This window comes from Vitis riparia, chromosome 13 (genome assembly GCF_004353265.1).
Source record: "Vitis riparia cultivar Riparia Gloire de Montpellier isolate 1030 chromosome 13, EGFV_Vit.rip_1.0, whole genome shotgun sequence".
In the NCBI taxonomy this organism is placed as follows: domain Eukaryota; kingdom Viridiplantae; phylum Streptophyta; class Magnoliopsida; order Vitales; family Vitaceae; genus Vitis; species Vitis riparia.
Window position 1 is genome coordinate 20,853,240 of NC_048443.1, and position 22,729 is coordinate 20,875,968.

Below are 22,729 nucleotides of genomic sequence, written 5' to 3' on the forward strand. Positions count from 1 at the left end.
ATTAGCCATGTATTAACAGTACATGTCAAATTGGAAGAACATACATAAGAGAACCTTCCACATTCTCTGTCTATAACAAGCTCCTCTAAATCAAATGCACTCCCTTGCTGATATTTTTTTGCTGCTTGTCTTGTGATTGAAGTTGGGAGAGCTGACTGTTGGTGTTTCCATGGAATAAAATAGAAACAACAAATTGGGTAAGGCTCCATATTCACGAACTTCTCCTTCTCAATTGATCAATCAAAGTTCCAACTTCTGACTCCATGTAACAGTTGCAGCATCTCAGGTAGAAGGGGTTAAAGACCACAACTACCTAGAAAGAGGAATATACATAGAAAAAAGGGAGGAGAATATGCGTATGAAAGCATGCATCGATCCACCAGAGGCCATATCTATATGCATCAACTAATTCTTCCTGCTTGATCCATCAAGGTGCCAACTTGGTCTCCACATAAGGCTCTTGAAATGTTCCCCGGCTCAAGCAGGTTAAAGATCACAACTACAAATATCATTGAAATGTATATAACTTTAGGCAAAAGAAACAAGGAAAAAAAATCTTAAGGGTTTAATATACCAACAGTAAACCAGAAACAAGATTAGCCGATTAAACCAACCAGGAATTCCATTCTCTTCACAATATGTTATCGCCATCATGTCCATGGAGGAAATGCCTCTGGAAGCCACCTCTCTGAAGGAGAGGTGATCCAGCACCACATTGTCATTAGCAGAATGGCAATCATAGATACCGTTTACATTTGTACCTTTAAGGACTGCATCCGCATTAACTAGCAAAATAGAAAAACAAGTATACCAGGTTAATATTTCCTTCCAAAGATCGCTAAATTTATTGTTAAATATGAAAATGAAAATGTTAGGATGGTAGGATGTCAGAAGATTTCCGCCACCTACATTAGTTCTCATTTCACTAAGTTCCAATTAGGTTCTATCTTATCTCAATATGTACAGGTCCAGATGTCGCCTGAGTGTGTGAGGGCAAAATGAGGATTTCAAATAGAGGATAAAATCTTCATAATAATCTTAAGCTAATTAAAAATGGAAATTCTCATGCTAAAAACAAGACATTATAGTCTTACTCTCAGAAGCTCTCAGAGCTGCTGCTGTATCAGTGGTGAAGAGAGGATTTCCAGTGCCTGCACCAATGCCGCCAAATATGACTACTCTTCCTTTCTCAAGATGCCTAATGGCCCGTTGCCTGCTATATGGTTCTGCAACCTCTGGTGTTGGAAATGCACTTTGCACACGCGTCTGAACACCTAACTTCTCTAAAGCTGATTGAAGCAATATGGAGTTCATAACAGTTGCCATCATGCTGATAAAAAATCAAGTTACCACATGATGAGCACAGATGATACCGCCAAAGATTATGAGAAGCTAAGTATTTCATCTATAAATTTTATGATATAAATGGATGTTTTAAGGACTGGTCACAAACCACCAAGGATTCATGAAGAAACAAATCATCTGACAAGGATACGCTGACATCAAATACCCAACACTCATAAAATCGTTGCTTTTTATCTCATGGAAGGTACAGGATGACAGTTTTCTTTCTTTTTTTCCTTCTTTTTTCTTTTAGTGATAAAGGTAAAACAAGGATGTTATGCTGTAATAGCCACTACAACTTACAATTTTTCTAATTTTGCCAATGTTTTGTTATCAAAACAAAAGAATATAATAATGGATTTCAGAGAAATAAGTATCATATAACAATTGGAAAAAAATCTCAGAAATTAACATGAAAAACAAGATACTGGTCACTTAACAATAAATTTTGTTAGTAAAAGCTATGCTTTTTTTTTTTTTATCAGAAACGAAGAAATTTATATTAAAAGAAGAAAAGATACAAGAGAAAGAGAAGAAAACAAGAGAAGGATGAGAGGTCCTTCCCACAAAAACAAAAACTGAATAAAAGAGAAAACACCCAACTTTAGAAAACTAAAAACAAATAAAAACCCCAACACTTTCAAACTTTTGAAGCGCAAACCACAATCCAGTTGAGTTGTAAAACACTAAGAGGAACTCTGCTAAAAGCTGCAGTACAAGAGGCCCAAAGAGAGGAATTGAAAAGAAGCAAGCCCCATAACATCTCTTCCATTCTCCCCTTATCCTAAAAAATCTTATTGTTTCTCTCTTGCCACACCATCCATAACAAAGTAAGGCAAGCGATTTGCCAAAGTGTCTTGCCTCTTAATGAATTCCCCAAACCTTTAAAAGCAATAACCATCATGTCCACAATACTCCTTGGAGGGACCCAAGCCAAACCTGTTAGATTGAACAGCTCGTGCCAGAGTCCAATAGAGTCCAATGGTAACAAGACAATGAAGAAAAAGGTGGTCGATCGATTCTCCATTTCCTTTGCAAAGAATGCACCATTGAGGACAGAGGGATTTGTAGGGTCTTCTCAATTGCAACTTGTCATTGGTGTTTACCTTCCCATGTACTACTAACCAAGCGAGGGCCTTAACCTTTGAGGGGGCTTTTGAACTCCACAAAAACTTGGCCGGAAGGAACAAGGTAGGATTTGAGAATTTTGACAAAGTTAAGAAAAAAGATTTCACTGAAAACAAGTTTGATGATGACAAAGACCAAGCTCTTAAATCTGCTAAAGAAGGAGAGCAAAGCACTGAACTAAGGAAGGATATTAATCTCTAAAGGAGATCAATTTCTGTATCAATAAGATTGCGACGAAAATTAAAATTCCAAGACAGTGGAAAGGAATTCCAAGGACATTTGAGACAGTGAGGTTTTTCACAGAAATAACTCTATAAAAACCAGCAAATCGAGAGCACAAAGTTTGGTTAACCCACCAAAGATCTTCCCAAAAACGAATTCTCTCCCCATTCCCCACCACTAGGCAGACAAAAGGGGATTCCTGGAAAACTTGAGCAATAGCCTTCCAAGGACATCTGTGTGACCATCTAACCACCATGTTGGCGTCCCATCCATTAGGATGTGTCCCATAAATACTCACAATAACCTTATGCCAAAGACCATTTCTTTCTCTAAGGAACCTTTAGAGCCATTTCCCTAAGAGAGCAATATTTCTCAAAGAAGTCTTCTCGAAACCTAAACCTCCCAACTCCTTTGGCCTACAAACAACATCCCATCTGATAAAATGATCTTTCTTCCCTTCCCCCACCCCATACCAAAGAAAATCCCTTTGCAGCTTCTCAATCTTTGAGGCTATTGATACTGGGATTTTGAAGAGGGAGAGGAAGTAGCTAGGGATGTGAGACAAACTTGACTGAATTAAAGTAATCCTCCCTCCCAAAGACAAAAAGGCCTTTTTCCAACCATCCAACCTCCTCGAAGTTCTCTCAACCACTAGATCCTAAAAGCCTATTGTCTTTGGGTTCCCTCCCAATGGAAGACCTAAATAAGACAAAGGTCACTCTGACACTTTGCAACCAAAAACCAAGGCTAAACTAGACAACAACTCCTGCCTTGTATTAATACTTGAAATGATGCTTTTTTCTAAGTTGATTTTTAATCCTTATACTTGCCCAAAAACCAAAAGGATAATCTTGAGGTTTTGAAGATGTTCCAAAGAGGCTTTAGAGAAAAAGAAGGGGTCATCTACAAACTGTAGCAAAGACACTCTAGTCCTATCCCTCCCCACAAAGAAACCCTCAGTTAGCCCAGTTTCCTCTGCTCTGATCATCAACCTACTTAAAACATTAGCTACTAAAGTAAAAAGGAAAGGAGAAAGGGGGTCTCCTTGTCTCAAACCTCTAGAGGCCTTAACCCAACCCTTTACATTCCCATTAACTAAGATTGCAAAACTTGATGAAGACAAACAACCCCTTGTCCAAGATCTCCATTTCGGGTTGAACCCCTTCCTTTCTAGCACATGATCTAAAAAGCCCTTATCCACATGATCATAGGCCTTCTCAAAATCAATTTTGAAAACCACTCCTTCCTCCCTTGACCTTCTTTTCTCATCCACCACTTCATTGGCTATCAACATAGCATCCAGAATGTGTCTCCCTTCAACAAAGGCTCCTTGAGAGCCAAAGATTGTTTCATGGAGGACTTTGTGTAAACACCCTGATAAGACCTTAGCAATTATCTTATATAAACTTGTAACCAAGCTAATAGGTCTATATTATGAAATTTTAAAAGTTTAGCTTTTCTTAGGCACCAGAGCAATGAAGGTCGCATTTGTACTTTGATTTATTATCCCATTGGTGTGGAACTCTAGAAACACCCTCATGAGGTCCTCTTTGATCACATCCCAACAATCTTGACATACTGCAATAGTAAAACCATTAGGACCAGGGGTCTTTTCCTTATTCAATTGGAAAACTGCCAATCGTACCTCCTCTTTAGTAAAAGGTCTGTCCAGCCAAGTCGCACTCTCTCCAGAAATAGGGACCCAATCTAACCCTTCAACCCTCCAAGAAGCACCTTCGGGTTTGGAATAGAGTTTCCCAAAGAAATTTACAATCTCCTCAGAGATAACCTCAATGTTGCTTAAAGTCACCCCCCTCTCAAAGATCAAAGACTTAATGAACTTCCTGCTTCGCCTTCCATTGGCCATTCTATGAAAGAACTTAGAATTGCAATCCCCTTCTTTTATCCACTTGACCCTAGATTTTTGTCTCCAATGAACCTCTTCCTTTAATAACAAATCCTCTAACTCCCTTCTTCTTAAGGTCATTTATGATAACAAATCAAGATTCAAATTCCTTGTTCAATTAGATCAATTCTACCTAAGTCCGAAAGAATGAGATTTTTCCTTTCTCTTAAATCTCCAAAGGCCACTTTATTCCAGTCTTTCAACTTTGATTTAACAAACTTTAATTTCCTCATGAACTTGTGACCTTCCCAACCTTCAACCGTACACTCTTGCCACCAATCTCTAAAATTCTCCTTAAACTCAGGATGGAGCAACCACATATTCTCAAACCTGAAAGGAGTCGGAGTCGGACCCCATTTTAAAGGATTAGTTTCCAAACAAATTGGGCTATGATCTGAGGTCCATTTCAGAAGTGCCTCTTGAAGACTTTGAGAGAAAAAAGAATCCCACTCAGAAGAAAACAAAAACCTATCCAACCTCTTGCAAATAGGATCAACTTGCATGTTTGACCAAGTAAAAGCCACATTTCTTAGAGGGGGATCCAACAAACCATTCTCCCTTATAAACTCGTCAAAACACCTCATGTTGAATGTTAACCTAGAATCACCCAGTTTCTCAGAGATCCTCCTAATTACATTAAAATCCCCTCCTACACACCACATTGGGAAAGTCAGACCATACAGGTCTTGAAGCTCCAACCAAAAATCCCTCCTCCACAAAGGCTTATTCGGGCCATACACTGAAATTAACCAAAAAGTTCCTCACCAGAATTAAGCTTCACAATTACAGAGAAAGACCCGTATACTTTAACTTATTTGAATCCTACATAATCACAATCCCCCCTGAAGCCCCATGCTTCTACCTTTCCAAACACTACTCACAAACCTCCTATCCCAAATTTCTCTCTTTGTTTCCTGAAGCATCACAACATCTGGATTTTGAGAACTTAAAAAATTCCTGACAATCCTCATTTTCTTCTTGGAACCTAACCCTCTTGTATTCCAACTTAAGATCTTCATGTAAACAAAAAAAACCCAGCACAAACTGCAACCAAACCTAAGCCTCTCCCTGAATTCCACAAACAATTTTTCTCTTCCTTCTGAAATAGACCTTGTCCGCATAAAGAGTACTCCTACTCTCTACTTCCGCACCTTTTCCATTATCTTTGACAATTCTAATCTTCAAACTCTCCAAAACCAACTGAACCTTGACCATCTTCCTAGGCATGAGGCCCTTAATCTGAAAACCTTCCAACGGGAGGGTGAGAGGTTCTGGCTCTGGGGATGAAACCCTTCCTGAGATTCAAAGCTCCTCTGGGCTACTAAGTGGTTCCCTAAGGAAAGAGCAGTCTTTAAAATTTTGGTTAGAGGCTTCTAAGGGGAACGCCACACCTTCCAAAGAGGACACGCCAACAAGACGACTAAACTCATCACCAGGAAAATTTGAAAAGGGAACAACCTGAGAAACAAAGTTTGACTCCAGCGGAATCAAAGAAATGGGTTGGCATCGAAAAGAGTGAAAAGCAGAAACAGAGGAGACGGGAAGAGATTTTGGAACAAAAGCCCTAACCAAAGGATGGCCCTTCTCAAAGGAAGCTTAGAAAGGAAGACACATCTTGTTTGCCAAACTGCAATGCGAAAGCCCTTCGTCTCCCTCTGTCTCCACGGTGAAATCTTTGGAAATTTCTGGAACAGAAGAAGAAACGCCCTGATTAAAGACTGAACTGCCTCGAAAAATGTTTAGATTTGCTTCAGCTAAAACACCCCCATCTAGTTTACGTTTCGGTGCAAAAGGCGACACCTTTAGGCTCGGAGGCCAGCTTCTTGCTTTGCGCCTTGCAGAGACTGAGGGGCCTTTTAACTTTGACGACTCTTGAGAGTGTACAATCGACAGAACCTCCTTTGCGGAAGATTTTGAGCACTGGAGCTTTGACGACAAAAGCGCTACAGGGCCGCCCTTAGAAGACCTTGCTTTTGTTTCGTGGGTTGGACTAGCAAGAGGCCCAAAATTTTTCGCCCCAAACTAGGCCCTAACAGATCGGGCTTTTAACAAAGCATCTAGCTTTGTGGGCCCGATATTGCTTCCCACCACTGGGCCCAAGAGACTCCCTCCCCAGCCTTTCTCCGTTTTGGAAGCCAAATTTGAACTTGAAAAACAAGAACGGGAACGAGGAAGAGGCCTCCAACTGTAGCACTCATTATCCCTAGTAATAGCACATAGCCCCTCAGCATCCTTTGGCCTCTGAGAGACGCAACCTCCCGCAGACATCAACTCGTCCTTGCTATGAGTTGACTCAGACCTGAAAAGGTTGTCTTCTTCAACTTCTCCGATGACTGAAACTGCGACCGTGAATGACCAGGCCCCATCTTCCACCTCTAGCAGCGCAGGTAGCACGACATTTGGAAGCATCTCCACCCACAACTTTACCTTTGACAAGTCTACAAGCTTCAAAGAGTCCCGTGCCACCTTTGTTACCTTCTCCCACTTCTTCAAAATGTATCTCAACTGATCCTCGTCCCACAAATTAAAAAGGCCTCTTAGTTCTAACCAACCCCTTCTAAATTTTCCGAGTACAACCGTATTTATGCTTTTCAACAATCATATTGATAATAATGTATAGCCTCAGGCAATTAACACTAACAACTGCCTTGAGGTACAAATGCAAAATAATAAGGAAAGAAAGAGCACAATAACCCATGTGTCATATTGTTGCAAAATGAAACCCCATAGTATTTCCTTTTATACCACAAAATGTCAATGAAAATTCTCCAAATATGTAAAAGCCATGAGATCATGTATTTTTTTTTTTTTTGAAGGAAACATACATGCACTTGCATACAAATATACAATATGTGTGTGTGTGTGTGTGTGTGTGTGTGTGTGTGTGTGTGTGTACCCTGGACCTCCCACAACCACACATAGGAAAATCAAGGAAAAGGTGGACAATCTAATGTGACCCCAAGGACTGCCCTTATAATATGGGTTTATTAGCTTGCCTCAATGACCTACAATCACTTAATCATCATGAACATATCTCAATGCCTCTTACTCTCTCTCTCTCTCTCTCTCTCTCTCTCTCCCTCCCATGGCCTCCTTACAAGCTTCGATTTAATAATATCAAACACAGAACTTGGAGGAATGAGCCAGACCCTAGAGAAAAATATCACAATGTCCATTAATTGGTGGGATCATTACCCAATTTGGTATGCTGTAGGTCTATCTAGACCAGTAGCAGATACCCATGAGTCCCCACAAAAGAAGTTACGACCTCCAACAACAATTGCCACCTGTGAAATCATGTAAAAATAATCATCTTAAGATGCAAATGAAAACAACTAGAAACAAGTAGTGCTGTAAGAGACAACAGTACAAGCAACACCTCTACACCAAGGCGGCAAGCTGTTGTCACCTCCCTAGCAATCTGCATTGCCACCTAACATTAGAAAAAGGCATCTCAGCTTGTAGAATCCTCCCCAGATTATCATACAGTAGAATGCAATACAGAAGGTTGGGTTGAAATATTAATTAATAATCCACCTATAACAAACCTGAGTAATAGAATAAATTATTTAATAGGGAAAACTGGCACCTTCGGATCAATGTTCTGACAGTTTCCAGCTAACGCAGCACCACTAATTTTAAACACCACCCTCCGCCATTTTGGATTTGACAATGTTTTGGGTTTCATGTTGTTTGCAAAAGTAACGGTGCTAGGTGCATATCTGCCAAGTCATAATACATCAAACATTTGATCAGAGGATACCAAGGTCTTTTAACACCATCATACGATTCATACCAACAATAGATCCACAATTGGAAAATTAAAAAATATTAGTCATTTTATTGTCAAGTGAATATCAAGGAAACAAGTGGCAGTTAACCATTAAAACATAATTCTTTTCATGAAAAATCAATTAATTAGAAATGAAAAATCATCATAAGAAGTAGCACCCACAGCTTTAAGTATTATTATGAAAAGACATGTGAAAACACAAACAATATCTAAAAAACCCAAATATAAAATTGAAATAACAGGTCAAGGTACAAATTGATCAATCAACATGAAACAAACATGTTACAAAGCCTCCTGGAAGGGAGGGTATCTTCCACTACGTGCTTCAATATGGAGTAGGGTTGTCGTCTACTACTGATCATGCCACAAAATATTGGGTTAAATTCCAAAACAAGTGCAAACTATAGATATTCTGAACAGTATAGTATAATTACAGACAAGCCCAATAAATATTAAAGAATCCAGATAAAGTCCAAGGTGATCCATCCGACAATCTACCATATTCCATTGCATATGTTAATCCTTTCACAGGTTAGGAAAAAAGGGAATTAAAACTGACATAATAGGGACTTCTGCAAACATGCACACAACTTGACAACTAAGTTTTGGAATTCTTGGGCTTTGACAAGAGTAAGCTTGTTTTGTGTGAGAAGCAGCTTGGAGAGGGATTCATACTTTGGATAAGTTGAAGAGGAAAGAGGGTGGTCATTGGTGAACAGATGTTTTCTTTGCAAAGGCGAGGAGGAATCCTGTGAACACATTCTTCTTCATTGCTCCAAAGCAAGTTTGTTATGGCAGTTGGTATTCTCCTTGTTTGGAGTGGTTTGGATGGTGCATTCCTCAGTCAAAGAAATGCTCCTAGGTTGGCATGGTCATTTTGTTGGAAAGAAGAGAAAGAAAGCATGGAATGTCACTCCTCTTAGCCCATTTTGGACTGTTTGGCAAGAGAGAAATAAAAGGGTTTTCGAAAATGTTGAGCTTTCAGATCAAGTGTTAAAGTTCTCTTTTTTGTGTAATTTTTTAATTTGGACCAAAGGAGGTCTAAGGGTTGATTCCTTGTCTATGATTGATTTCATCGATTAGTTAGGATGCTTGTAAGGGGAGGGTTTTCTTGTTTCTACTTGGTGCTCCATTGTATACTTCCTGTGTACTTAGTGTTGCCTTTTTTGGCTTTTCAATTTAATTCAATTTTACCTATCAAAAAAAAAAACTTGATACCTAAAACTGGGGTTGAAAAAAACATGCCTAAACAATTTTGCACATGTTTACATAATTGGAACAACACTAATATTGCTCAAGTTTCCTGTTCCTAGGTGTAGAATTTTTACTTTTATTTTTCAATTTCATTTTCCTCCTAAATAGGGATTGCTAGTGGAGTGCTAACATCATCATGTTCCATGCGACCAAGAAAGTCACTTTACCTAATTGGTACAAATAAGGAAAGGAAGAAGAAGAGAGGAACATTGTTTTCCTCAATATTTTAAAAACTAGACTGGATCGGCCAATTCGTCTGATCAGACTGTCAACCAAATCTTAATCCTATTTGATTTACTTAATTAGGTGGGGATTGAGTTGAACCGGTCCACCTAGTAGTCCAACGGCTAAATCGGTATGCCAGCCTGACTAGCTTATTAGTTTTTTTTTTTTTTTTTTGATAGGTAAAGGAAAATTTCATTAAAAGCCAAAGAGGCTAAAGAGTATACACGGAGTATACCAGGGAACAAAAGAACAAAAAACAAGGCAACAAGCCTGTCCCTTATTTGGTACCTAACCAGTCCCTGACTAGCTTATTAGTTGGAAACTTTCTTTTCTCTTTTTTTTTTTTTTTTCAAAACTTACATAATTGGCCCAACATTCACAAGCACAATAAAAAGTCCAAACCCAACTTTTAATGTGCCCATGAGTTGACCAATGAGTTACCCTAGAAACAAAAGGGGTAGGATGACATTTAAAATGTTCCTCTGTTGGTTGCAATTTGCAAATCTGTTAAATCTAGGGTAATCTAATACTTCTCCATATACTTCTTCTGTGATTTATTATGAACTAATGCCTTCTGGAAACAGTTTCAACCATAAATTTGGAGAATTGAGGAACCCTAATTCAAGCATTTATTTATTTATTTATTTATTAAGAAGGCACAGGATTCTTGACGGAAGGAAATTTTATTGGTTTACAAAATCAAAACATCCATAGACATGGATTTTTCAAAATTGTGGAAGTGCTTCCCTTCATAATAAAAGCCATCAGTCTTGTAGGGAAGAAGAATTCTATAACATACAAGAATTATGCAGCTTGTTAGGGTGTTCGGATGCTCTTTCTTGTGAAAATCTAGATTGGCAAGTCAAGAAGCTGATAGATTGGCTGAAAGAGAAGGTCTTCTCTAGTTGGTTTCAAGGGGATCACATGACCCCTTGAGTTTTGGTGGACTGATTCTTGGGTTTTCTGCAGGGAGTTTCCTTTCTTTCTTCTATTCACTTTTTCCTGATAGGCAAATGATATAGAAATAAATAAAAGTGCAGTTAGGCACACCATACAGATAAGAAGTATACAGGGAACACTAATGAGCGGAAAAGAAAAGGCAACAAAAAATAAAGGGCTTCCAAATCTAGCACTAACCCAACCCATCAACAAAATAAAAAACCGACATTTCAAACCTCTAGCAAATCCTAGATCAATCAAAAAGACTTTTTAGGAAAAACCCTTACATTGCTTGGTCAGCGCACTCCTCCTCTCTGAAGATTTTGTTACAGCATTGACTCTCAAGTGCACCCAAACAAACCAATAGGGATCAATCTCCACACCCTTTTGTGCTGCTTACACCCTTACCATGCCAAATCAAACCCAGTCTCAAATGGTTCTTGGAAACACCAACTACGGCTCAGAAAAGAAAGTAGGAGGTTCCAAAGGATCCAAACCTTCAAAGAGTGGATAAGGATGGAGTTTGCTGACTCTTCACCATCTTAGAAGGAGTATCATGTTTCTCTTTTATATACTCAATTATAGTTTCTTCTCATGTAGATTTATATCCTAGCATTAGGAAGCAGCCACATGCATCCATATAGATGCCCATTAGCAGGGAACATACCCTTTCTTGATAGGGGCTTCGATTAACATGGAATTCACACCAGAGTCCAAGGTGGAAAGGTGTATCAAGCAGGTTCACAGATTCACCACAGCTTCCACTCAAGCACCCATTTTAGGCCCACAAAGTTGAGGGAGGTTTGCAAGCCACATGATCAACACACTTCAGAATTATACTTTCAAAAACCATAGTGTAGGCACATTGCACAAGCCACCAAATAGTTGAGCTTAAAATGTCAAATATTAAGACTAAACAAACAACCATAGACTTAAAAGAAAATAACAACAATCATGATACATTTACAGTTAACAGTCAGATATATACCATTCAGCATATGTGTGTCCCTGATACCTAAGCATATAAGCCAAGGCACCACCAGGGTCATCTCACTTTCATTCAGCAAACTGCAGAGTTACTTCATATTGTAATTTCATAAAAAAAATAAAAATAAAAAAAGGGCATAATTCAGCACCCAATTTACCTTAAAACAAGAGAGAATATAAGTAATGGACTATCCTATCAAAATATATATATATAAGTAATGGACTAAAAAAGAGGCCTTGTACCTCTTTGATTGCCTGAGCATATAAGACGAAGCTCCACCAGACCTATCCTCATCTGAACCAGTCTTAAACGATGGAGAATTCCCAACAATGGCCTCAATCTTCTTGAACCAATGCCAGTGACTCACCGGCAAACCCCCACTATTCATCCTCTGCAATTCTACCTTGTACCTCTTCTTTAAGTTATCGATCTTGTTTTTGCATTGTTCCACACTCTTACATGATTTTTGCTTATCACACCTCTCACTAACAATCTCTGCAACCTCCTCCCAATCCCTACCCCGAAGATTCCCCCGATTCAGCTGCGTAAACTTCTCCGTATAGGCCTCCAGGAGACACGAAATGGCTGAGTCGCTCCACTCCTCCCGGTCTTTCCGGTAATCCACCCGGTACTCCCCGCTGCCGGACTCAGAGGCACCGCTGGGCTTTAATTTCTTGTAGTAGTAAGGATTCCGCTTACCATTCGGAGTTGAGGCACCGGACTTGGCCGGATCGGACTCCTCGGCGGCAGCGACAACGGCAAAGGGGTTGACGTCGTGGGCCTGAGAGTAGAAAGCGGCGCCTCCGGAATCGGCGTCGGCGTCGGAATCTCCGGCCCCGGAGACTTTCTCGGTGCTGGCACTGGGAAACACCTGGTGCTGCTGCTGCTGGTGATGATGATGGTGGTGGTGCGTGAGCGCGTGGTGGGGGCCATCATCTTCAATTAGAGGGAAGTCGTCATTGCATGATGCCATGACAGAGGGATTAAAGCTAAGGTTAAGACTAGGGTTAGGGTTAGGGTTAGGGTTTCAAACCAGAGAAGGAGAGAGAGGGAGAAGTGAGGATTAGACGACGTTAAGCTCTGGTGACGGATCGTTTGGCCTTTGCGTTATAAATCTAGACGGTGTTTATTTGCCGTGACCGTATCGTTACGAAATGTAACGCTTCCGTCAAGCCTTTTGAAACGCGTCGTTATGCATGTTCCAAACGGCTAATTCGGTTTGAAACTTGGCAATTAGGCTAAGCATGAAGCTCCACGTCATTAACGGGACTCTCAAGTAATTTTACGTAAATATTAATGACAAGTCAATAATTTTAAGATTTCAAAATATATGAGCTGCGGAAGGTTCACAGATCACAGATGTCAAAATATATTGCCCATAAATCCTCATATATCTGAATATATTAACCATAGATATATCCAATATCTGTGGATCCCGATGTGAAATTTAGGGAAATATATTTATGAACCAATATTTTATTGATTTTTCAATTTTTTTTTTTTGTATTTCAATGATATTTTCGAATATTTATTGATATTTCATATTTTACCGCTTTTTTTATTAAATAAATTAATTCAAAGTATTTAGTTTTTACATTTAATTTAATTTATTATTAAAAATACAAAAACATAATTTTTAATAGGTCTTTTTTACATAATTTATATATTCATTAAATATAAAAATTTAAAAATTATACATATATTATTTTTTATTTGATATTATTAAATACATTTAAATTAAAATGGATCATAATTTTAATATTAATTATATTTTAAAATTAGACATGTTATCTAATATTATTTTAAAATAATATATAATGCAACTTAATAATAAATGTATATTTATAAAATTTTATCAAGATATTATTATTAAATATAAAAAATTATATACATATCAATTTAAAAAAAAAACTTTAAAATGAATATTTTTACATCTTATATAATATTTTAGAGTTTTTTTTTTTAATATTTTCATAGTTTTCATTAATTTTTATATTTTATGTTAAAATATTCATCGATATATGTAAAATCAAAGTAACTAATGATATATTCGTGATTACTAATATTTTCATTATTACTCATAAGTAATTGTTTTTAATTAAAAAATAAAAGTACAAGATAAAAACTAAGTTGTATTTAAATTATAACTTAATTAAATATTAAGATTTTTTTAATAAAATTAACTTTAAATATATTTTAAATTATCAAATTAATATATTTATATTCATAAATAATAATTAGGGTAAAAGAGATTGAGTAATTGTAGAGGTCATGAAATAATAAAAGAGTTCATAAAGATAATTAGGACTAATGAAAAAAAAAATAGTAAAATAAAGATATGATTTAAAAATGAGTTAATTGTTTTTACTTTGTTATTGATTTTAAATCATATTATTAAATTATTTTACCAGATATATTTAATTTGCTTAATGAATTAAATTAAATGATAAAAAATTTTAAGTGTTATAAATATTAAAAACATTTCCTAAAACCATTGTCAAATAAGCTCTTAGGCTATTTCACTTAAACATTTTTGTCCTAAAAAATTCTTAATCAAGATTGATGTGTAAAGATAATATAAGTACTTTTATATTAAATTTGGATTTGAATGACTAGTTAAAAGGAGAAACTAACCCTATCTCCAACCATATGCTAAAACTAAAATTGAGTAGTACTATTGCATTGTATGAGTAATTTGGACACTACAACTAACCCTATCTCCAACCATATGCTGAAACTAAAATGGAGTAGTCCTATTGTGCTGTATTACCTGACTTGATGATGCTTATTAGAAACCTAGTTTAAGCCATAATTTGATTGATTTTGCCGAAATAAAAGCTTTTATGTTCGGGTAATTTTATTTAGTGAACCTATGACTTTAATAAGAAAATCTTAATATGAGAGCTTGGGGATTATTTCCTTGTATAAAAGCTTTGTTTTATCTTATGTAAGAAGTTCTTTTATATTTAATAAAACTTTGACAATAATTAAAAAAAAAAAAACTTTATTACCGATTGGTTTCAGGTTTCGACCAATAGATGAAAAACTTATTAGCTTTTTTCTTTTGGGGAAGATTACCGGAAATCAAAGACATTGACATCTACAAATATGAGCTAATGAAATTACATTGGTATGTATAAGTTTAAAGTTTTGTATTTTTACTTTTAATTGACAATAAATTACATTGCACGTGGATTGCACGTGGAGTTATGAAATTTTGTATGCAATAATATTTTAAGTTTGGGTATTTGGAGATTTTACACATGTAAGTTGGTTACCCTAATCATGTTATGTTTAGGATAGCGGACTTGGAGAGATTGGTGTAATTGAGAGATAGAGAAAAACCTTGAATGTGTGAGGCTTTGTAATCTCTACTATTTCATCATAGTGAAAATTTGTAGTCAAGTAAACGCATCTCTCACATTGAGAGTCAACCATTATAAATCTCGTGTGTTCTTATGCTTTAATATTTTTATATTAGTTTATTATCGCTATCGGAAAATAGGATTTCAAACATATCTTATACATAGAATATATAGGGAATTCTAAAGAATATTAGATTAGTAGGAAACTTTGAGGGTTGAGATAATTCCTTAAACATAGAATGGCCTCCTTACGTGCATACCATTTTGTAAGGAGGTTTGCTAGGAATTTAAATTTATTTGAATTGCTTAATTTTGAAAACCTCCAGCATTGATGAATGCATGGCAATTTGAGTTCGTGAATGATTTGTAATTAATTTTTTTATTTTAAAATATTAATGGTGAAATACTAAAATTATTACAAAAATGCAATTGAATGTAATGTTGTCTTTCCAACTTGTTTTGACATGGAAATATATTTTTTGGGTATTGACATAATCAGCCTTCAGATTTAAAGAAGATCTCTGTTTCAATTCAATATATGAAAACATTATTTGATTTATATTGTAATTGCATTGGAATTAGTATTCCATCTAATAATAGTAGTAAAGCTCAATTAATACTTTGATCGGAGAGTGACTTCATGTATAACATATATTTTAACCTTATTGCTCAATGGCCAAAACATTAAGGATTTCAAGTGTGTCGTGTTCCCCTACCATCCACTAGAAGCTGTTTGGGCAAGAAGAAAAGAAACAACTCCATCCACTAACACAAATGTTAGGTTCATACAGCAAAAAGAGTTGAAACGGTATATTGCATTCCTAATATATCTAGCAATTTAGGATTTCTCCATGGGAGATGAACAAACTAGTCTTCACCTACAGATGGTTCTTCATCAGATGCTCCTTTTTTGTTCCTCCTCTCATTCCATCTGGCCCATGCCCACTTGAGAATAATGAACCCTCCCAGAGCATAAACCTGAAAGAAGCCAGACTAACTTTCATTATTTAGAGAAATTTCCATGGTCTGGTCATCACATAAGCTGATACAAATTGTAATTGTAATAATTGTATGTGCACCTCAATGGTCAATCTAAGGAACTAAACCCTAATTAGGGTATAATCCTGTTGAAAAGAGCACAAGTGTATTACTGCATACACTTTCAACTAATGAAAGCCATTGTTAAGAAGGATTAACAGGTAGGGGTGACCATTATTTCACAGACTTGGGTTTCTCCTAAGCAACCATGGGGCAATTAAACAACTCGGGATGCTTGACATTGCTAAGTCAGCCTTGCTTTGAACCAATTGCTAGCATGCTAAGCAAACCTAAACAACTTGGAAGATAGAGATGCTCAAAGGAGGGCCATTTAATGAGTTTGACAGAATGTATAACCAATTCTATTTATTTAAAAGAGGGCTTACCTCACCATGCAGGAAGCTAAAAATTGGGTTGCCATAATTAAAAAGGTGCTCACCTCAGCAGCGTAAATCTTTGAAATTTTGACGATTAGATGTTAACGAGCATACCAATTGTATTTGTTTCAATGGTTTGGCCATTTCAGTAAATTGTTGAAATTGACAGACTACATGGTAGGAACTGATGTTGGTTATAAGAAACTTCTAGAGCTAGCAAGTTAAAACTAAGAAAAGAGAGGATTTAGTTGTTCCTTACAAGATAATTCAGAAAAGAAAATAGAAAAGGAAGAATTTAGAGGTAGGGGTGGAAGTTCTTGATGACAAGAATGGAGAGAAAAGTAAATCAACTAAAATGTAATTAGCGCATCCAGATTAGGACAAAGCTGCAGCAAAGAAGATGCTCAATAAAGTAGTGAAGCAAAAAAGTTTGAAATAAAAAAATAAAAAATAAAAATGAAAGACCATTACCTAGTGCAAGTCCCGTTTCATAGTTATCAGAGGGCTGACACACAAGGCTGGCCCTTCAAGTAGCAGGAGGGCAAGCCTATTGCTAAGAAGGATATGGGGTAACAATAGTTGCTCTAGAAGTGGAGAACTGAAGATGTATTTATCCACAGTCATCCTAGTCAACCCACGAGAAAAGCAAGAGTATCAAAGATAACAAAATTTAATGAATGAAAACATTCTTCGTACCAAATTTGGGCAGATTACTTTGATAAGCTAGCATCTTTTTTGCTAGTAACACAAGGTACCATGTGATTACTTACTGAATCAACTCCAAAAGTTGACTATCCTAATCGTTATAATGTAAATATTTCACATGGAACCCACTAAACTTCAGCCCTACTCTTCTTTTTGGAAACACATTTACAGGGAAACAATGTTAATTTTAGTTTGAATATGAAATAATTACAGACATTATTTTCAAATTAAAATTTTGTAATATAAACTTCATTCTTTTGCATGATTTTCAACCCAGTTTTAGTACTCCACCATAAATCTGAAATGTTATTAACCATCTGGTGAATTTTAAATGTGCCTCCACTCTGCTGTCCAGTGTCATATATCATGCCTAAAAGAAGGACGAACGAACTGGGAAGGAGATAGTGAGAAGAAGAGGGTGCGAAAGCCAATAATCCAACAAGGTCATAGGCTGAAGAGCGAGCATTGTGCACAAAGAATATTTAAATTAAGTATTTTCATTCGGTTAAAGAATGCACTTACACACAATTAATACATACAAATTAACTCAGTGCATCAATATTTCAACTTAGTATGTAGGACATTATAAGCTAGCTAAAATGATGGTGATGCCCCAAAGAAATACCGACAACAATCAGAACTGAACAACAGTGGATGCTATCTCCAATTAGGTAAGACCAGAAATGTGGAAATCTTGTGAAGCAACCAAGGAGCATTAAAAAATTTTAAAAATTCAAACATCCCCTTAATTCTTCATGTGAGCGAATTCTAAATGACCTTTTACAGTCTTATGGATACATAGATCAAATTAAAGCCATGTGTTCATATATTCATCCATCAAAATGGCAACCTTAATAACAATGAATGGAGCACACTAGTAGATATTGCTGGAAAGCAGCGAAAACTGCATTGAAATCAGGGTCTTTCTAAGTATCTGTTTATCTTAGTTTTGCCATCAAAATTTTTAATTGAAAAAGAAAGAAACAAACAAACAAACTAAGTGCACGTTTGCATACATTTTATGTTTTATGTTTTTAAACATAGAAAATTGTATATAAAATACAGTAACACTTATATACAATGTATAAACTTACCTTATATCATTAAATATTACTTTAAATTTTTTAAAATTTGAGATAGTAAAAGTTTTTTGATACCTCAATTTTTTTTTAAATAAATTTTAAAAGCCCTTATCTTTTTAAGTTTAGTATCAAAGAGTTCTTGTATTTTATGTAGAGGTTACAATCATTTTCTATTTTTAAAAAACAGAAAACAAGAAGTGTATCAGAACAACACCTAACTAACTTAGATTTTGCTGGAAAGCAGAAAGCAGTGAAAACAAGAAAGTTTTCCTGCATTGAAATCAGTATCTTTCTAAATATCTGTTTATTGCAGTTTGGCCATCAAAATTTTTAATTAAAAAAACTTATTTAAAGAAAAACACATTAGAACGAGTATGGACCACCCCCACCCCCACTCCCACAACAAACACGCACACACACTTTTTAACCTAGCAAAAATTTAGCATCAAACTCCCAGAAGGCTGTCAGGACCACAGAAAATAAACAAAACTAAACCCACAAAAGGTACAGGTGACACTTCACGTTCCAGATCTTCTCTTAGTTGATTAGGGTTTGAAATATATTAATTAATTCTTTAAAAAATAGAGGACCCAAAAATGAAAAGCATGGTAGTTCATGTGTGCAGCGTGCGCACATGAGAGTGAGAGCAAGTAAGAGGTGTTTCCAATCATGAGTTCAAAACTATTCCAACTGTTAGGCATCCTTGATATCCTAACACTATTATCATACAAGCTATTACATTAATGACTAAAGCAGGCAACAGAAGGTACATAGATAGGTCAACTTCAAACCAGCAGAAAATCCCCCTCAAACATACCCAAACAAACCAAACCAACCAAAGAACCTGTTAAAGTCAAATATATTAAATTAATGCTAAATGGAGTAACAGTTTATATTCTAACAAATACTAAAGTTTCTTTACACAATCAGAAGTTCATAATCATGTTGCAGTCCAGTTGAATATTCAGAGTAAAGACATGAGAAGATTGGCAGGGTAAGATCAGACTTTATCTGGTAAAAAGAACAAACAAAGAGAATAGAAAGAAAAAAATAAAAACAAAATTAAAATAAATAAATCAAACTTTCCCAGCAGTAATCATTTCTCCAGAGCATAGGACTATGCCTCCATCATAGCATTTTGAACTATTAACAATTTGTATTTCTTGAACTTTTTCAACAATATAATTGCATCACTTATCATCATCTCCTTCATGAATTCAACAAAACCTTTACCAGGACTATCAAACAAAAAAGACTTCCACAGCAAAAAATAATAGAAAGCCACAATATCCAGTTTATCCCATAAAAGAACGATCAATAAACTCCAAATATTCCTAACAAATTCACAATGATTATCAATTGGTTCACCTTGTCCTTATGTCAAGATAGCATTCATAAGGACAAAAATTTACCTATCAAAGAAAAAAGATAGCATCCATATGGATATTCAACTTCTTGGTGATATTTAGGTGGTGGCATGGAGCTAAAAGCGACTGCTTCCAACAAACAAGGATCCCCACTCAAGCTCAAAGATATCACCTCTGTAATCCATATGCTAGTCAACCAAAAAGAGATGCAGCCTAGTCAGATCCACCTAGGTCAATTCTCCTTCTAAAATCACCTTTTTCAAGCTAAAAAATATATTTTTTTTCTCCAAAGTATTAACATCTTTCAAACTTGTATTCATGAGCTCCATCTTAAGAAAACATTTCCATGCATTTAGTTGCACCAAATAAGGTATTCAAGGAATTTACATCCTCCCCCCCCCCCCCGATCAAAAGCATTTCATGGTTGTTCATTTTAGATCATGCCTTTCTAGATTGATACGGCACAAGTTAACTTTATTTGAATAATTTCAAATAACTTACACAATTTTCCTCCACTTAATCCAGATTCCATCCAAAATGTTGACACAGCTATCCACCCCATAATCCAATTTCCATTCAAAACGTCCATCAATATACCACATGTACCTACCTTCCATTTCATAATGAGATACTTACAATTCTCAACCAATTCTTTCAACAATGATCATTTTATAAGTTTTTATAACCTCTTAAAAAATTCTATGTGATGAAGGAAAGAAGCAGATTTTATAAAACGCTCCCATTTGAAGTGGTCTTCCCATCCTATGAAAATAATCCTCCTCTAACAATGGCATCACTTCATTTATCAAAACCTTCACATATTTTGCACCAGTACAAGCCATGACTACCAGTAGAAACTCCAAGTATTATATAGGAAGGAAACACAGACATTAGTCTGCTATATGACAATTGCAAGTATGGTTCTATGGTGTCATATGACACGTGCATTTCAACCAACTGAAGGTACATTTTATTTAGCAATAATAAAGCCAATTGATGAATCAAAATGTTTGGCATCACAAAAGAGAATATTGATAAGATAACAAATATAAGTCCATTAATGGAAGAGAGATGAATTTCTAGAAAAGATAGCATTCAAATTTTATAAGCCATGACAACCAAGAAATTGAGGTCATATGGTCAAGTCCAAACAAGACCAAAGTCAATACTGCAGAGAAAAATGCAAGTTGGCACAAAAAATAAAAGGTAAGTTCTACAGAGGACAGAATCACAACTGGGAGAGAACTTCAAGTTTCATGCTTTAATAGAAAGAGTGAAGAGCTGCATAGAAGAAAGGGTCACAAAAATGATAGTATCAAGGTGCTTGAAACTTGTTGGGCACTGCATTAAAAAGATGGAATTAAATATCATGTTTAACCAAAGATACAACTTTTGGAACACTGAAATAGTGAAAGAGGACTCTATGGGATAAGCCAATATTGACTTTGAACTGGCTGATAAGCTTTCAAAGAAATAAGAATATCAAAGGGAAATTCGTATTGATGATGATAAATTGATGTGTCTGAGCAGGGGAACCAGTGAACCAGAAAAATAAATAAAAATAATAAGAAAATAAAAAAAATCATGCTCATTATCAAATGGGAACTTTAATGATAGCCTTAATTTCATTGTAACTATCAATATAATAATAATAATTATAAAAAATTAAAATACCAGATGGGAAGATATCATGTAGAAAACGATACAAAGAACATTGAAGACTTGAACACAAAATCACAATTTAGAACAACAGTTATCCAATGCAGCACATACAAAAATAGATCATTCTTCCTATCACCCAGATAGAAGATATGGGAAAAAATGAAACAAAAATGCAGAAATCTTAGATTTTTCATCATTTGAAAACTCCCCTCACCAAGCCTAACACAACTGTTTGCCTTAGTTAGAGTGGAGCTTTTCAATTTTCATAAACCAAACTAATCACAAGGCTCTAAAATTCACCGAGTATTCCCAAAAAATGTCAAATTCCGAATTCAGATTCCACCTAATGAAATTGAGGTTTCAAAATCTCCCAAAATTCTGAAAATTAAAAAACAAAATGAAAATAGTATTGTCAAGTCTTTTCCACGGTTTTCTGAGCAACCAAACAAATAAAACATTCAACAATAAACACGACAAAAGAAAGCATAAAATTTCAAGACCAATCTAGGGTTTCAATGAGCGCAAAGCATAAAACAGACCTGCCAGAGCACCGTGGGGCTGGAGCTGTCATCGGACTCTTCGGCCTCAAGTTTCAACGGGGGAGGAATAATGGGACGTTTCTCCGAGAATCTCACCACATCAACCTTCTTCGATATTACTTCTCCTTCTCCTTCTCCTTCTCCTTGCCCTTCTTGTCCGCCATCCGCAACTCTCTGCTTGGCCTCAAACTTGGGTAGCGGGAGGTTCTTCACCAGATTCTGGAAGAGCGAGAAGAAGGGGTTCGGGGCTTTAGGGTGTTCGCTGATCGCCATGTTACCTCCCTTATCTGCCATGGATGGGGAACGAAGCCCAGTTGTGAACTTGAAGCGGCGGAGATCTCAGAGGTATCCGCCAAATATAAGGGGTTGATTACTAGACTGGTTTTCTGGATTCTAGTAGTGGTACTGGTGGGTCATGCTCCCAACAAATTCTAGCGCCTTTTCCAAGTTTCTGGTTTTGAGTCCTACGGATCTTGCCATCTTGGGTTGAACCGTTGAAGGGTCCAGTGTCCATAAGAGTAGGGTATTCCTAAACTACCCTGCCAAAAAAAAATCATTCGTCTTTTCAAGAGACGATTTATTTCCATTTAAAAAAAATGGATAAACAAAAATCATCTTAATACAATTTCTTTAAAACAAAGTTTATAGGCTTCATAAAGAGGCGATTTAAAAAAAATAATAATAATTAAGGAAAAAAATCTTCTCAAGAAAAAAAAAATCGGGGGAAATCATCTCTTCAAGCCAAATTTTCAAAAATTAATTTTTTACATTTTCCCCATTTTTAATAATATTTTA

At 36.1% G+C, this 22,729-nt stretch overlaps 2 protein-coding genes across 2 annotated transcripts; both read right to left on the reverse strand.

Moving 5' to 3' along the window:
• Nucleotides 1-236: 236 nt before the first annotated feature.
• LOC117928873 lies at nt 237-12,972 on the reverse strand. Its single transcript, XM_034848948.1, has 7 exons — nt 12,042-12,972; nt 8,190-8,322; nt 7,980-8,033; nt 7,796-7,887; nt 1,095-1,330; nt 615-785; nt 237-499 (listed from the first exon to the last, which is right to left on the reverse strand). The coding sequence occupies exons 1-7, from the start codon at nt 12,770-12,772 to the stop codon at nt 402-404; spliced, it is 1,515 nt and encodes a 504-aa protein (XP_034704839.1). The 5' UTR covers nt 12,773-12,972; the 3' UTR covers nt 237-401.
• A 2,924-nt stretch (nt 12,973-15,896) lies between these two features.
• LOC117929248 lies at nt 15,897-22,404 on the reverse strand. The gene is made up of 2 exons (XM_034849518.1): nt 21,935-22,404; nt 15,897-16,142 (listed from the first exon to the last, which is right to left on the reverse strand). The coding sequence occupies exons 1-2, from the start codon at nt 22,226-22,228 to the stop codon at nt 16,032-16,034; spliced, it is 405 nt and encodes a 134-aa protein (XP_034705409.1). The 5' UTR covers nt 22,229-22,404; the 3' UTR covers nt 15,897-16,031.
• Nucleotides 22,405-22,729: the final 325 nt, after the last annotated feature.

What these genes read in the sequence shown, in the direction of transcription:
- LOC117928873 (XM_034848948.1), bottom strand. Translation starts at nt 12,772, where the DNA reads ATGGCATCATGCAATGACGACTTCCCTCTAATTGAAGATGATGGCCCC. An exon ending in ATGCTCAGGCAATCAAAGAG is followed by an intron (nt 8,323 to 12,041) that starts GTACAAGGCCTC and finishes ATGACTTGGCAG; the next exon opens with ATATGCACCTAGCACCGTTA. An exon ending in CCTACAGCATACCAAATTGG is followed by an intron (nt 1,331 to 7,795) that starts GTAATGATCCCA and finishes ATTTTTTATCAG; the next exon opens with CATGATGGCAACTGTTATGA.
- LOC117929248 (XM_034849518.1), bottom strand. Translation starts at nt 22,228, where the DNA reads ATGGCAGATAAGGGAGGTAACATGGCGATCAGCGAACACCCTAAAGCC. An exon ending in GCCCCACGGTGCTCTGGCAG is followed by an intron (nt 16,143 to 21,934) that starts GTCTGTTTTATG and finishes GGCTTCTTTCAG; the next exon opens with GTTTATGCTCTGGGAGGGTT.